Below are 15,972 nucleotides of genomic sequence, written 5' to 3'. Positions count from 1 at the left end.
GCTACAATCCCTTTCTTTTATCTTCTCAGGAGTCAAGTACACTCATATTCTTCTATTTCTCTCTTTTCACTAACAAACCCTTTCTAAACACTCAACCATATTGCTCTTATTAAGCTCACCAGACACCATTCTTTGATAAACCCACTTCAGAAACATTCGACACAATTACTCACTCCCTTCCACTTTCATCAAGTTCCCAAGACATCACTCTTACCTAACTTTGCTTCTACCCCATCTCACTGATGTCTTCACAAGGAAGCACTCCAGAATCCACTCCTTAGAGTTTTCTCTCTATCCTTGCTCCCTTGATAGCCTCCGGTCTTACGGCATTAAATATGATTCATACGCTACTGATGCCCAAGTTTATACAAACTTTCCAGATATCTACCCCTGCAATGGCAGACTCATATAATCAACTGCCTACTTGACATTTACCTCTCTCAAAGGCATCTCAAAATTTACATGTCTGAAGTTGAGCTCATGTTTCCCCTCCAATAAGAAATTACCTATTCCTTCCACCATCTTCCCTATCTTGACAAAGGAAAACCCTATCCATCTAGTTGCTTAGACCAAAACTTTTCTCTCATATCCCATATTCAACTCCAGCAAATCACGTCAGCTCTAATTTTGAAATACTTCTCATCACTTTTCAGGCTATTCTCTTGGTCCAAAACATCACTGCCTTGCACCTGGATCCTGAAATAGTCTCCTAAGTGACATGATCTTCCTACTTTCACTCCTCCTGCAGAGCCAACGCCAGGCTTATAATCAAATCTGATTGGCTTTGAAGCTATTGCTCTTTCTAGTGCTTTAGAACACCTGTTGCCGTTTGGTTGCTAAGGTGTGTCCAACACTTTTGCAACCCCATGGGACCCCCCTGTAGCCCACCAGGTTCCTCTGTCCATGGATTTCCCAGGCAACAATACTGGAGTGGGTTGCCATTTCCTCCTCTAAGGGAACTTCCTGACCCAGGGATCGAACCCACATCTTCTTCATTGCAGTCAGATTCTTGTCCCGTGAGCCACCAGGGAAGCCCCCTTTAGAATGCCTAGGAGTACACTAGTTACCAAAATCACTCTATAGACTATATGAGTAAATCCACGGATTCATGTGTTTTGTCTGTGACTAGATTTTCACTAGTTAATAAGGAAATAGAAAAATAATGGTAGTTGCAAGTGTGAGAGTGTCTGTGTTCCCAGAATGCTGCCAGTTACCTTTTCTTGAGAAGTTCTTTTGTCCTTTCTACTTCTGGGTATCAAAAGGTCCTTTAGTTTATGAAATGCTGAAGATGGTAGCTGAGTATTGTGAATTCTCCTACATGGCAATTTTTAAAAAATAATTGGTAGCCCTATTATAATCCCCAAATATTTTCTTATTGTTCCCATGAGAACCTTTTCCCCCCATTATATACAAAAGCAAGAGTTGTAAGAAATTCCCCCACACTGAGACTATATCAAGATCAATCAGAGAATGTCCCCATACCTTGCTAGCTGCCACCCCAGCTTGTTTATTCACTTTGTACTCTGGGGTTTCGGTCTGCATGAAGTAGATCTGGTCTTTCATATTCTCAAAGTCTTCCTGGTATTTTTTCTGTAAGACATGAAACATGCTGGAGAACTGCTGTGGCAACAACTACGCAAAAGTCTTATATGGAAGACAGAGGCCACTTGGAGACATTACCCAAATCCATGGTCCTCTTAGCTTCTGCGGGTCAGATTACAGTTATAGAATATGATGCTATCACAAAAGCCACTAGCAGCTTAACAGGAACTTGGAGCAGTTATAATAGGTTGGAAAGACAACCTCAAAGAAGGAGCTCTCAAAGGCCAGAGGCAGAGAACTTAAGAAAAAGAAAAAGAGGTTGTCTACGTTTTCCAGGGAGGGGATCTGGGAAGAGACTAATCAGTTTCATAAATGTACCGGTCGAGTGCCCAGACAGAACAAATCAAAACAGGCCTCTTTCATCTGTACTCACCATGAAACCATACTGTTCCAATGAAATATGAGGCAAGAATAATGGAATCAAATCAAAGCAATGCTTTGGAAAAGGAAGGAAAGATGGTGGAATTTCTTTCTAAATAGGGACCCTACACAGGTTTGCCCCCAGGAAGAGCCGTCTGAATTGAAACGTTCCGGTACCATTTCAGGAGCAGCAAGTGGCTGGACGTCAAACAGGAAAGAATCAACCTCTCAACCCAAGGACATCTGGCTTGGATGGACATCCCTTCCTACTTACTGTGCTGATGTTACGAGAGTTCATTCTGGCAGTTGCAATTTCAAAGCAAGGTGTCTCACTCCATTTGCCTTTGACTTTATTTTCATAGTCTTCCTTGTATTTTTGCTAGGATGGAAAAAAAATACAGAAGATAAGACAAGCAAAATCTGGAGATTGACAAATAAGGCAGCAAATTAAGTGGCAGTGGTCAGCTTTCAAAAATATCTTGACCAGGCCCTTCCTGGGTGCTTAATAGATGTCTTCAAATCTTCTAGTATAGTGTTACTTATCCTACAAAAAAGTTGGATGCAGGGCATAGAGGTATCAATCTCCCCTTTGCTGAGTTTAAGGACTTAGTTCACAGAGGACTCACAGATGGTCCCTGGTGTTTGAGGGAAGACAGAGTCAGAAGCATCTTCCTTCTGTAATTCATTGTTATTGATATAATAAAAGCACTCAACCCCAGATTTTCATGCCAGATGAACTTAGCCATTAATTTCTGAGCTTTACTGAAACTTCTAGTTATCCAGACAGCAACACTACAACAAAATTTGGCTTGTAGGCCAATGAATAAGACTTTCTGGTTTAGACTTAACAAAAATTTAATGAGAACGGACAAGCAATAAAAAAATGAAACTGCTACCCCATATTATCTCCTGAACACCACACTACCTGAATCCTATACTGTGAGCTCCGTGATGAGAGGAAGTATATGTTCTTCATTTTTGTATCCTCAAAATCTAACACAAAATGCAGCATGCAGAAGTTACCTCACAAATATTTGTTTGACTACACTAAATTGAATCTAGTCCATAATTTTTTGACTACTGTGGCTTGACTGTTCTTGAAATGGAATTAATCCAGCCAACCCCAAGATTGGGACACAAGTCAGAGATGGGTTAGAGCAATTTCCCCACCTTGGACGATAGAATGTGTCAACAGACATAACCAGTGGGTCTTAAGGTGCTTGCATACCCCCACCATATTCTTCAAACTCTTCAAAAGAAGAAAGTGGTTTTCTGGAATGCCTTTAAAGAACAAGTACCAAGGGTGAGAGAGATGCAGAGCCAGTGAATTTGAGTTAAAGGAAATCTACCCCTCTCTCTAATGCCCTATTATCCTTTCTTCTCAAAGGTTAACATTCTAGATCCCAGTTTCTCCTTTCAATTGCAGACCTAGTGTCAGCTGGAAATTCCAACCTGAAATCTTGTATCTTTCTTATTGTGAGTCTATAAGGAAGCAGAGAAGCTCCAGGACTTCAAGAAGCTCAGTGTTGCTCACAGAACTCCACCTGCAGTAGTGGTAGTGTGCATGGTGGACACAAACAGCCCTGCCTGCCTACACATCTCTACAGAATGCACCAAGCCAAGAGGAGGTGCTGGTATGCACTTGATGACTCTGGACAAAGACATAGGTGAGAGAATTGGTTCTGAAAGATATGATAAGAAAGGCTGGTAAACAGAATGGAACAGCAATATAACCATCCCAGATATGTGTTCATTATGTTAACATATGAACTGGAGGCTAGAAGACAAAGGGATGGATCTGGAAAATCTAATTTGACAAGGAAATGCTATGAGATTAAAGCATGAAAGAGCGTAGATAAAGGAGATTTTATCTTTTTGGAGAGAAGGCAAATGATGGTACTGAAACATGGGTCAAAGCAACTTGAGAGTGGTGAAGACTTCAAGAGAAAGGCAGCAACATCTAAGTCACCCCTTTCCCTCTCTTATTGGATGGCTTGTTGTTAGATCAACTGCTACCCATCACAGTTTTCTTCCCAATGGGACTATTATTTTGGATGCACAGCAACCGTTAAGAACTTGGAAATCCAGGTAAGACTGGGGTGAATAATTATCACCATGGTCAATAATCTGATGACCTTCATCCACAGCCCTTCTTTCCTTGGCTAATACTGTTATTCTACAAAGCAACCCAGCCCTAGCAATACTTTCAAAGTACTCAATAATGTCTCTGCATCCAACCGAACGTTGCAATCCAATAGGCATATAATGCAAGCCACCATGGTAAATTTTCTAGTAGCCATACCTTAAAGTGTTAAAAAGGAACAGGTGGGAAATTAATTTTAATGACCAGCAAGCATCTACTTTATAGCACATGGAACTCTGTTTAATGTTATGTGGCAGCCTGAAGGGAGGGGAGTTTGGGGGAGAATGAAAACGTGTATATGTATGGCTGAGTACATATATATAATTGTTATCCACCCAAGAACAGGCAAGGTAACTAAGTATTTTAGGTGATTACAAATGTATACAAGTTAAGCTCGTTAAAACTTACGTAGTCTTTTTAAAATAAATGTGACAAGGATAAAAACCCTTTTTTATAGATGAATTTCAAGTACAGAGCTATGATATATCATCCCTCAAAACTGGATTTCTTGGATATTTAAGAGAACTTACATCACTCAGCTGCTTGGAATTGACTTGGGCTTGCACCAGAACAGGAGAGTCAGTAACTTGAGTGAATTTTGTCTTATCTGGGTGGACTTTGTAGGTGTGCTGTGGGAGAAAAGAAATCAGGTTTAGTGTAGTATCACTTGTCAAAGTCTGAGCTGGCCTATAGGCCAAGCTGGCATATCCCACTCCCCCCAAAGAAAAGTAACTTGTAGGAAATAAAACACATTTTTTTCTAATTAGACTCTAGTTTTTTGGGAGGATGCTCTTACATCTATATAGGAAACTGTTTGATGTCTTCAAATTCCTAATTACTTTTCTTTGGGAAAATGAGCTAGAATAAACACTTGAGTCGTATGGGTGACCACAGGGAAAATATCTATTAAGTATTAAATATTTAATTTAATTAAATAAAAAATAAATGGTGTTTCTTACAGTCTCCTGCTTACATTTGTTGGCAGAAGTGTCAAAATTGTAAAAATATCTTGACCACTAGATACTGTGGAGGTTGGTAATGTTCATAGTGTATACCACAGACTTACATCTTTACATTGATCTAGTTTTTTGATCGCTTCATATTCTTGAGTTATGGTCTGGGGGAAGAAGCCTTTGCCTCTGTCCTCTTCATATTCTGCCTTGTAGTTTTTCTACAAGAAAAAGAAATCAGACATAAGGATGCAACCACTGTACTCATGCCCTGAAAATGTGCTATTTGGAAAGTCAAACTGCCTTAGAACTTACGTCACTGTTCTGAGCTGAGACTTGCATGCAGTGTGTATGATACGGATCCTCGTAGCTGCCTACATAATGTCCCAAAATATTCTTTAAGTAGGAATCTTTATATTTAGCCTGAAAGACAAAACATATATCATTTGTTTATTGGCAAAATGATGGGTCTTCACTTTCACGGAGGGAATAAGTGTGTGGGGGGGTGTCTTACATCACTACTGAAGTTGTGCAGAACTGTATCAAGCTTAAATTTGGGGGTCTCACAGTAATTTATGCTCTTTGCCTTCGTCTTTTCATAGTTTTCCTTGTATAATTTCTGTTAAAGGAAAGAAAAAATCAGTTAAAGTAGGTTCCTATCACTCCCACACTGATTATTATTGCACTTGTATTTTCCAACACTAAACAAAGGAGGAAGAAAAAAAAGATATTACCTGTCAACTGTCTTAAAACTAACAATGACACATTGGGGTGTTGTGAATGATTTAAACCTTTTCTATTAGCAATTATTATAAAGCCTAAATTTTTAATATTCTCCAAAAATTAAGAACCCAATATATTGCGTAAGACCAAACCCTTAGTTGCAGAGGTGCTGGAGTATTTCTGACTTACCGCCTTTTCTACCTGCCAACTGACATACTCTTTCCTCACTAATGACGCCCTGAGAAACAGGAACATTCTGAGCGACAGCAAATTTTTCATTTTTTTAAAAACAAACTTTCATGGAAAAAGCCTAGCACACAGAGAAATACACACTCTTCCTCCTTCTACCAAGGAGAAATTCCCTGTTATATGAACAGGCTGTATATCTTAAAAATAAGGAATATACAAACAGTCTACCAACCCTTCTCCTCTGCTAGACTTATCTTCAGCTCTAACCATTACTGGATTTTACAGTGCCCAACTGATAAAGCAGATCATTGTCATTTTTCATGCTCATTTTAACTTTTTATTTTATCTAGGACTATAGCCGATTAACAATGTTGTGATAATTTCAAGTGGACAGTAAAGGGACTCAGTCACACACACACATACTGGTGCTGTTCATTTTTAATATTTTTATATTGTTGTCTTTTTCAACAAAATGGATTTGAACTTGCGTTTTTATGTTCAATAAAGATGATCTTCATTCAGGAAACAGTGCTTTGCACTGATTTCCCAGTAGAGCTATTTGAACAGATTCATTTCTATCCTCTCACCTGCCACATCACTCACCCCACCTCCTCGGTCACATGTACACATATCTATGGTGCTAATTTAACTCAAGGGACAAAGATAACTAATCCACACATAATCTCAAATACTCGGAAACTTAAAACTACCTAATCGAAAGGGAAAAACTCAACTGACAGTATGTTCAGTCTCTTTATTTACATAATCAAAGTGGCCTTGAGCTGTGAGTCTTCTAATGCCAGGCCAGTTCTCACTTATCTAGTGTATTTGAAAGATGGTGGATTAGACAAGCTCTTAATATTCCACTATTAGAAATTCCTGTGAAGTCTTAGGGAGACATCTTTTCAGTTTTGCTCTCTGCAAATGATGGTTTCTGGGGTCAAGACCTAAGTAGAAACTGGTGGAGGTTAGGGAGAGAAGTTGTGAAATATAGGACATTTCCCTTCTTCTCTCCAGCAGCAGGCTTGAAGAACACAAGGGTAGGGCACTAAGTGGCTCCAGCTCCTAGTCCTTCCCTCTCAAAGTCTCCTTCTGCCTCCATCAGAATCACAACAAAACTCCTACAATGCACTCTTTGCCCACACAAAGGCACAGGCTCCCGGAGTTTCAAGGGAACGAGGATTTCCCTGCCCACTGAACTAGTCCACAGGCTCCCCAAATTGACACATATCATACTCAGAGACACTAATGCCTTCCTGTTGTCAGACAGCTCCAGGGAAACTGCTACCCCATAACCTGCACGTATATGCAAAATTCTATTTGCATTTAGTCATTATAGGAGGAGAGAAATTTCATCCCTCTTGCAGCTCAGGTTAAAAAGAACACTTTTGACAAGAATATACTTACATCACTCAGGGCATCTCCTGCCGCCCTCAGCTGCCTGAGCAGTGGGTTTTCTGAAGCAGGAAGTACATTATAATCTGCTTTTCCTTTATTCTTTTCATAGTCTTCTTTGTATTTTACCTGTGGGAGTGAAATAAAGTGATAAAGTAACTGTATGTTACTTTTGTTCTCATTCTCTTTTACACATATTATGACATAGCTCCACGAATCAATTTACTCTTCAGAAAACTGGCAGCTTGACATTTTGTAAACAAAATATTCATAGTGACTCATAAGAGCAGTGGACAAACTGCATACATTTTCAGGATATCTTTTCTTCCCATCATTTATTCATTCAAAAGTATCCATAGGGCATTGATTATGCGCCTGGCTCTAGGACAGTTTCAAGAAACAGTAACACATGGTCCCTACCCTCAGAGAGGGAGGGAGGGAGGGAAGGAGAGAGAGATACACAGAAATAGAGGAAAGATATACATCATCATAATGACAGTGTATCATGTCCTAGATACCTGCTGCTCCAGAACCCTTATTCAGCTCTTAACCTCCAGCTGCCTATCTGCCAACACATGTTTAAAGAAAAAGCTAAAGGCATCATCAATCTAACCATTTATGCCTCATCTGTGACTATGTGTGTGAGCACATGCGTATTTAATGTACACACGGGAGGAGGAAGGAGTAGGGGCTAGATAAATGGTGACAACCTCATCTTTTCCTCTGCCCTCCCTACTTTTCACCTTTAATTCCAGCTCCAACAGAAGCTTTAAGTAAGGCCACAGAAGCCCCCCTCAGAAGCATGTCCAAAGGGAAGAAGAAAAAAAAAGAAAATGATCCTAACCTTGATCATGAGCCCCAGTGCCATTTATTTCTGCAAGCAAAGTACTTTTAGAATACAGACATGTTCAGGAAATCCTAGGTAATCTGCCAATATTTAAGAACCTCAGAAAACAATCGGCTCGGTCTCCAAAGGCGGGAGATGCACAACTGAAACACAGATGTACCACCCCTACAGCCCAGGTGGGGGACTCACAGAGGATGTTCTTCAGAAGTGGAGGATGTAGGCAATCTCTTATAGAATTATCTACTTCCATGACCAATGGAAACAACTAGAAAGGAAATTCCACAGACCTACTATCCCCCCACCTGCATCTGGGATTCACAGCTTCCTCTCCTATTTCAGGGAAAGTCATCCCCTGCTCTTATGTACCAGGTCCCTACCCCTCTCGTTCACTCTAGGAAAATGCTCCAGCCACTCTCTCTCCCCTCCTCAACATGAGCTCATTTTCCATATACACTTGAATTTTCTTCTATCAGCCTAGAAACATGGCATTTTTGTCTCTTACCTCAAAAAATTCCCTCTTCACCTACTTATCCATCAGCTACTACCCCTTTCTCTTCTTATCTTCTCAGGAGTCAAGTACACTCATATTCTTCTATTTCTCTCTTTTCACTAACAAACCCTTTCTAAACACTCAACCATATTGCTCTTATTAAGCTCACCAGACACCATTCTTTGATAAACCCACTTCAGAAACATTCGACACAATTACTCACTCCCTTCCACTTTCATCAAGTTCCCAAGACATCACTCTTACCTAACTTTGCTTCTACCCCATCTCACTGATGTCTTCACAAGGAAGCACTCCAGAATCCACTCCTTAGAGTTTTCTCTCTACACTCGCTCCTTTTGATGGCCTCCAGTCTTATGGAATTAAATATGATTCATACGCTACTGATGCCCAAGTTTATACAAACTTTCCAGATATCTACCCCTGCAATAGCAGACTCATATAATCAACTGCCTACTTGACATTTACCTCTCTCAAAGGCATCTCAAAATTTACATGTCTGAAGTTGAGCTCATGTTTCCCCTCCAATAAGAAATTACTTATTCCTTCCACCATCTTCCCTATCTTGACAAAGGAAAACCCTATCCATCTAGTTGCTTAGACCAAAACTTTTCTCTCATATCCCATATTCAACTCCAGCAAATCACGTCAGCTCTAATTTTGAAATACTTCTCATCACTTTTCAGGCTATTCTCTTGGTCCAAAACATCACTGCCTTGCACCTGGATCCTGAAATAGTCTCCTAAGTGACATGATCTTCCTACTTTCACTCCTCCTGCAGAGCCAACGCCAGGCTTATAATCAAATCTGATTGGCTTTGAAGCTATTGCTCTTTCTAGTGCTTTAGAACACCTGTTGCCGTTTGGTTGCTAAGGTGTGTCCAACACTTTTGCAACCCCATGGGACCCCCCTGTAGCCCACCAGGTTCCTCTGTCCATGGATTTCCCAGGCAACAATACTGGAGTGGGTTGCCATTTCCTCCTCTAGGGGAACTTCCTGACCCAGGGATCGAACCCATATCTTCTTCATTGCAGGCAGATTCTTGTCCCGTGAGCCACCAGGGAAGCCCCCTTTAGAATGCCTAGGAGTACACTAGTTACCAAAATCACTCTACAGACTATATGAGTAAATCCACGGATTCATGTGTTTTGTCTGTGACTAGATTTTCACTAGTTAATAAGGAAATAGAAAAACAATGGTAGTTGCAAGTGTGAGAGTGTCTGTGTTCCCAGAATGCTGCCAGTTACCTTTTCTTGAGAAGTTCTTTTGTCCTTTCTACTTCTGGGTATCAAAAGGTCCTTTAGTTTATGAAATGCTGAAGATGGTAGCTGAGTATTGTGAATTCTCCTACATGGCAATTTTTAAAAAATAATTGGTAGCCCTATTATAATCCCCAAATATTTTCTTATTGTTCCCATGAGAACCTTTTCCCCCCATTATATACAAAAGCAAGAGTTGTAAGAAATTCCCCCACACTGAGACTATATCAAGATCAATCAGAGAATGTCCCCATACCTTGCTAGCTGCCACCCCAGCTTGTTTATTCACTTTGTACTCTGGGGTTTCGGTCTGCATGAAGTAGATCTGGTCTTTCATATTCTCAAAGTCTTCCTGGTATTTTTTCTGTAAGACATGAAACATGCTGGAGAACTGCTGTGGCAACAACTACGCAAAAGTCTTATATGGGAAGACAGAGGCCACTTGGAGACATTACCCAAAGCCATGGTCCTCTTAGCTTCTGCGGGTCAGATTACAGTTATAGAATATGATGCTATCACAAAAGCCACTAGCAGCTTAACAGGAACTTGGAGCAGTTATAATAGGTTGGAAAGACAACCTCAAAGAAGGAGCTCTCAAAGGCCAGAGGCAGAGAACTTAAGAAAAAGAAAAAGAGGTTGTCTACGTTTTCCAGGGAGGGGATCTGGGAAGAGACTAATCAGTTTCATAAATGTACCGGTCGAGTGCCCAGACAGAACAAATCAAAACAGGCCTCTTTCATCTGTACTCACCATGAAACCATACTGTTCCAATGAAATATGAGGCAAGAATAATGGAATCAAATCAAAGCAATGCTTTGGAAAAGGAAGGAAAGATGGTGGAATTTCTTTCTAAATAGGGACCCTACACAGGTTTGCCCCCAGGAAGAGCTGTCTGAATTGAAACGTTCCGGTACCATTTCAGGAGCAGCAAGTGGCTGGACGTCAAACAGGAAAGAATCAACCTCTCAACCCAAGGACATCTGGCTTGGATGGACATCCCTTCCTACTTACTGTGCTGATGTTACGAGAGTTCATTCTGGCAGTTGCAATTTCAAAGCAAGGTGTCTCACTCCATTTGCCTTTGACTTTATTTTCATAGTCTTCCTTGTATTTTTGCTAGGATGGAAAAAAAATACAGAAGATAAGACAAGCAAAATCTGGAGATTGACAAATAAGGCAGCAAATTAAGTGGCAGTGGTCAGCTTTCAAAAATATCTTGACCAGGCCCTTCCTGGGTGCTTAATAGATGTCTTCAAATCTTCTAGTATAGTGTTACTTATCCTACAAAAAAGTTGGATGCAGGGCATAGAGGTATCAATCTCCCCTTTGCTGAGTTTAAGGACTTAGTTCACAGAGGACTCACAGATGGTCCCTGGTGTTTGAGGGAAGACAGAGTCAGAAGCATCTTCCTTCTGTAATTCATTGTTATTGATATAATAAAAGCACTCAACCCCAGATTTTCATGCCAGATGAACTTAGCCATAATTTCTGAGCTTTACTGAAACTTCTAGTTATCCAGACAGCAACACTACAACAAAATTTGGCTTGTAGGCCAATGAATAAGACTTTCTGGTTTAGACTTATCAAAAATTTCATGAGAATGGACAAGCAATAAAAAATGAAACTGCTACCCCATATTATCTCCTGAACACCACACTACCTGAATCCTATACTGTGAGCTCCGTGATGAGAGAAGTATATGTTCTTCATTTTTGTATCCTCAAAATCTAACACAAAATGCAGCATGCAGAAGTTACCTCACAAATATTTGTTTGACTACACGAAATTGAACCTAGTCCATGATTTTTTGACTACTGTGGCTTGACTGTTCTTGAAATGGAATTAATCCAGCCAACCCCAAGATTGGGACATGAGTCAGAGATGGGTTAGAGCAATTTCCCCACCTTGGACGATAGAATGTGTCAACAGACATAACCAGTGGGTCTTAAGGTGCTTGCATACCCCCACCATATTCTTCAAACTCTTCAAAAGAAGAAAGTGGTTTTCTGGTATGCCTTTAAAGAACAAGTACCAAGGGTGAGAGAGATGCAGAGCCAGTGAATTTGAGTTAAAGGAAATCTACCCCTCTCTCTAATGTCCTATTATCCTTTCTTCTCAAAGGTTAACATTCTAGATCCCAGTTTCTCCTTTCAATTGCAGACCTAGTGTCAGCTGGAAATTCCAACCTGAAATCTTGTATCTTTCTTATTGTGAGTCTATAAGGAAGCAGAGAAGCTCCAGGACTTCAAGAAGCTCAGTGTTGCTCATAGAACTCCACCTGCAGTAGTGTGCATGGTGGACACAAACAGCCCTGCCTGCCTACACATCTCTACAGAATGCACCAAGCCAAGAGGAGGTGCTGGTATGCACTTGATGACTCTGGGCAAAGACATAGGTGAGAGAATTGGTTCTGAAAGGTATGATAAGAAAGGCTGGTAAACAGAATGGAACAGCAATATAACCATCACAGATATGTGTTCATTATGTTAACATATGAACTGGAGGCTATAAGACAAAGGGATGGATCTGGAAAATCTAAGTTGACAAGGAAATGCTATGAGAATAAAGCATGAATGAGAGTAGATAAAGGAGATTTTATCTTTTTGGAGAGAAGGCAAATGATGGTACTGAAACATGGGTCAAAGCAGCTTGAGAGTGGTGAAGACTTCAAGAGAAAGGCAGCAACATCTAAGTCACTCCTTTCCCTCTCTTATTGGATGGCTTGTTGTTAGACTGACTGCTACCCATCACAGTTTTCTTCCCAATGGGACTATTATTTTGGATGCACAGCAACCGTTAAGAACTTGGAAATCCAGGTAAGACTGGGGTGAATAATTATCACCATGGTGGATAATCTGACGACCTTCATCCACAGCCCTCCTTCCCTTGGTTAATACTGTTATTCTACAAAGCAACCCAGCCCTAGCAATACTTTCAAAGTACTCAATAATGTCTCTGCATCCAACCGAACGTTGCAATCCAATAGGCATATAATGCAAGCCACCATGGTAAATTTTCTAGTAGCCATACCTTAAAGTGTTAAAAAGGAACAGGTGGGGAATTAATTTTAATGACCAGCAAGGATCTACTTTACAGCACATGGAACTCTGTTTAATGTTATGTGGCAGCCTGAAGGGAAGGGAGTTTGGGGGAGAACGGAAACGTGTATATGTATGGCTGAGTCCCTTTGCTGTCCACCTGAAATTGTCATAACATTGTTAACTGGCCATACTCCAATACAAAATCAAAAGTTTAACAAAAATATATTATTTTACTTTATACAAGAGACGCCAAATCCTGTCAGTTCACAATAATCAATATAAAATAATTAGTGAAACATTTTACATTCTTTTTGTCACAACAAGTGTCCAAGATCCAGTGTGTATTTTATCCATATAGACTCAATTCACACCATCACATTTGAAGTACTCAATAGGCACATGTGACTGGTAGCTACTCTGTTAACAGTGCAGCTCTAGACTAACTGGCAAGCCTACAATCATGGAGAGACTGGGTATAGAGGAGTTCAAAATAGATTTTTTAAAATAATTTTTAAGTACTCACTCTGTATACTCAAATGAGGTTGAAGAATGCTGCATTAGTAAGATTTGTTTTAAAATATGTTTTTAATAAAAATTTAAAATAGATTTTTCTTTCTAAATGAATACTTGAAAGCAATTTTTTATTTTTCTTCCAAAAAAGAATTAAATTGTTCTTCTCTCCAATCTTATTTACAATATCAACACTTTCAAGAGGCCAACTGTTTGTCAACAGTTCGCTCTGGTTAATTTCTGCTTAGCCCTGCCTGGGCATTTTGGGCTTATGGTATTCCTATCAATGAAAATTTACTGTACTTACTAGACCTTTTACCCCAAATAGTTCTTGTTCACACCAGTAGGTAATCTACAATATCAGATACTAAAAATTATTACTGAATAGACCTCATCATCCATAATTTTCTTCCTTCTCCTTTACTGAAGACGTACCTTCCCCCTAAATACCCAAACAAGATAGAAATCTTGAGGTCCCATCAAAACTCAAGAAGACCAAACTAACAGTCAACTCCACAAAGGGCAAAGGAAAGCATTTAAACGCAGTAGTATTCCAAGAGAAAGTGGCCTGATTTGGGCCAAATTAAAATAGGAATTTAGCATGGATCTATTCATCAGTTGAACATCTGTCTCTCTGCATTCCCTGTCAGGGCTGCATTCCTCAGAGCTAGTTTACCAGACTAAATATAGACAGACTAAGCTGTCTACCAGGCCTAGGAAATTATGAGGTACACTGCTCAGGGATGTCTAACCAAGCTGCCTCTGAGAGACCACTCGTACATTCTTATTTTCTCCAAGTCTGATTCTGAGCATAAAACTATACAGGGTCTGTGCTGAATTAAAACAATCAGATTCTTTGTGGAAATCGGCGGTTACTTGGTTACTCTGTTAGTATCCTTCTCATAAGTCAGAATGTCAAAGGACATCAGGATGTGGGTTGTGTTCTCAAAACACACTTTCCCATCTATCAATCACTGAGTCATCCAGCTGACCAAGTATTTATTAACATGGTTCCATGGTGTTAATGGATGTGTTGTAGAGTTTTCAGGGTCATAGGCAAAAATACTCCCTACTGTTTGTGTTGCGTTTTTAGGTTTATCTTAATTACTTTCTCTGATGGTTGGATTATTCAGTAGAAGTTTTTAAGGGAGACAGTGTCTCAGCCCTATTTACTTACCTTGCTCACTTGATTGGTTACTTTCTTGGCAAATTCTATATCTGGAGGATCTGGCAGAGATGTGAATTGAGTTTGCTGTTCAGCAAGACCTTTTTTGTAGGCAATCTGACAAAATAAAAGACAGGAATGCTCATGAATCTATTTCCCACATTCCATTTACTGGTATTAAAAAAAAAAAGATTATGTTTTCCCCTTTATTTGAAGTCTTACATTTGAGTGTACCATAATTTATCCTTTTGGATGTTAGAGGCCCTTACTCTCAGCTTTACTAGTGATTTCAATTTCTTTGAGTCTTCCTTCTCTAAGACTATTGGCCTTAGATCCATCCCCTTCCATTCATCTCCACATCATAATTTACAACTAATATTATTCTCTTAACCAGCATCCTCAATTCCCATTCTCCTGTCTTTACATCACACCTGCTCACAAACTCTCCACACTCTGGATTAAGTCAACCACACACCTCGACTGTTCTTAATATCCAGGATACTGAGTGCTGCTGAGGAAAATCACACAACTCTATGGATTCTGTCAGGATAACACCATGCTGCTGCTGCTTAGTTGCTCAGTCATGTCCAACTCATTGCGACCCCATGAACTACAGCCTGCCAGGCTCCTCTGTCCATGGGGATTCTCCAGGCAAGAATACTAGAGTGGGTTTCCATGCCATCCTCCAGATAAGCAGGGTTAAAAAGGACACTAGAAGAAGGTGCAAAGGTGGGAGAGACAGCCTCTTGAACCCAAACCATTAGCTTGAAACTTATGTATCTGCCCCATGGTGTGTCCTGTGAACAGCAACGTGCTTGGCGCTCTGTGTCCAGAACTCTAATTTACAGTATCCAATTGCCACTTTGCCTTTATTGAAGCTTGAACATCCCATTTTGTGCTTCTAGTCAGTCTCTACTTCCAGGGCTCATCTGAAACCCCAACAACCTCCAACCAGCTCCATACTCCTCTCAGCTTCCTGTTTCATAAAGACAGGCTGTACACTTCTCTGTCTTTCCTTATCCCTGCTTCTTTCACCGGCTGCATGGTTTGGAGGGAGCACCCCTGGAAGAGCTCAAGTCCTGCACTCAGGGTGCTGCTCCCTTTGGTAGCCCTAAATTTTCCCTCTATCAGTTACCCCTTTTTTTGTTACAGCTTCAACAGTTCTCTCACCACGTCTATTCATTATGCATCCCTTTGGCTCCTGCTCTTTTTTTTCTTCACTACTGACTCCTCCTTTTCCCACCAGTCTTGACCCCTACCTCAAACAATAAGAACGATTC

At 40.2% G+C, this 15,972-nt stretch overlaps 1 protein-coding gene across 50 annotated transcripts in view; it reads right to left on the bottom strand.

The window, feature by feature from the left end:
* Window positions 1-15,972, bottom strand: part of NEB (nebulin) — a 245,000-nt gene that overhangs the window by 212,306 nt on the left and 16,722 nt on the right. For all 50 annotated transcript variants that reach the window (XM_081578089.1, XM_081578080.1, XM_081578102.1 and 47 more), the window contains exons 10-19: window positions 14,705-14,809; window positions 10,988-11,092; window positions 10,233-10,340; window positions 7,375-7,491; window positions 5,570-5,674; window positions 5,371-5,478; window positions 5,172-5,276; window positions 4,636-4,734; window positions 2,237-2,341; window positions 1,483-1,590 (exon numbers count right to left, since the gene is read on the bottom strand). In XM_081578089.1, coding sequence (XP_081434215.1) covers window positions 1,483-1,590; window positions 2,237-2,341; window positions 4,636-4,734; window positions 5,172-5,276; window positions 5,371-5,478; window positions 5,570-5,674; window positions 7,375-7,491; window positions 10,233-10,340; window positions 10,988-11,092; window positions 14,705-14,809 — 1,065 coding nt within the window. The remainder of the gene's footprint in view (window positions 1-1,482; window positions 1,591-2,236; window positions 2,342-4,635; window positions 4,735-5,171; window positions 5,277-5,370; window positions 5,479-5,569; window positions 5,675-7,374; window positions 7,492-10,232; window positions 10,341-10,987; window positions 11,093-14,704; window positions 14,810-15,972) is intronic.

Source organism: Giraffa tippelskirchi, chromosome 3 (genome assembly GCF_054371585.1).
Source record: "Giraffa tippelskirchi isolate mGirTip1 chromosome 3, T2T-mGirTip1v1.2.pri, whole genome shotgun sequence".
NCBI classification, from domain to species: Eukaryota; Metazoa; Chordata; class Mammalia; order Artiodactyla; family Giraffidae; genus Giraffa; species Giraffa tippelskirchi.
This window is presented reverse-complemented; position numbering and strand designations above follow the sequence as displayed.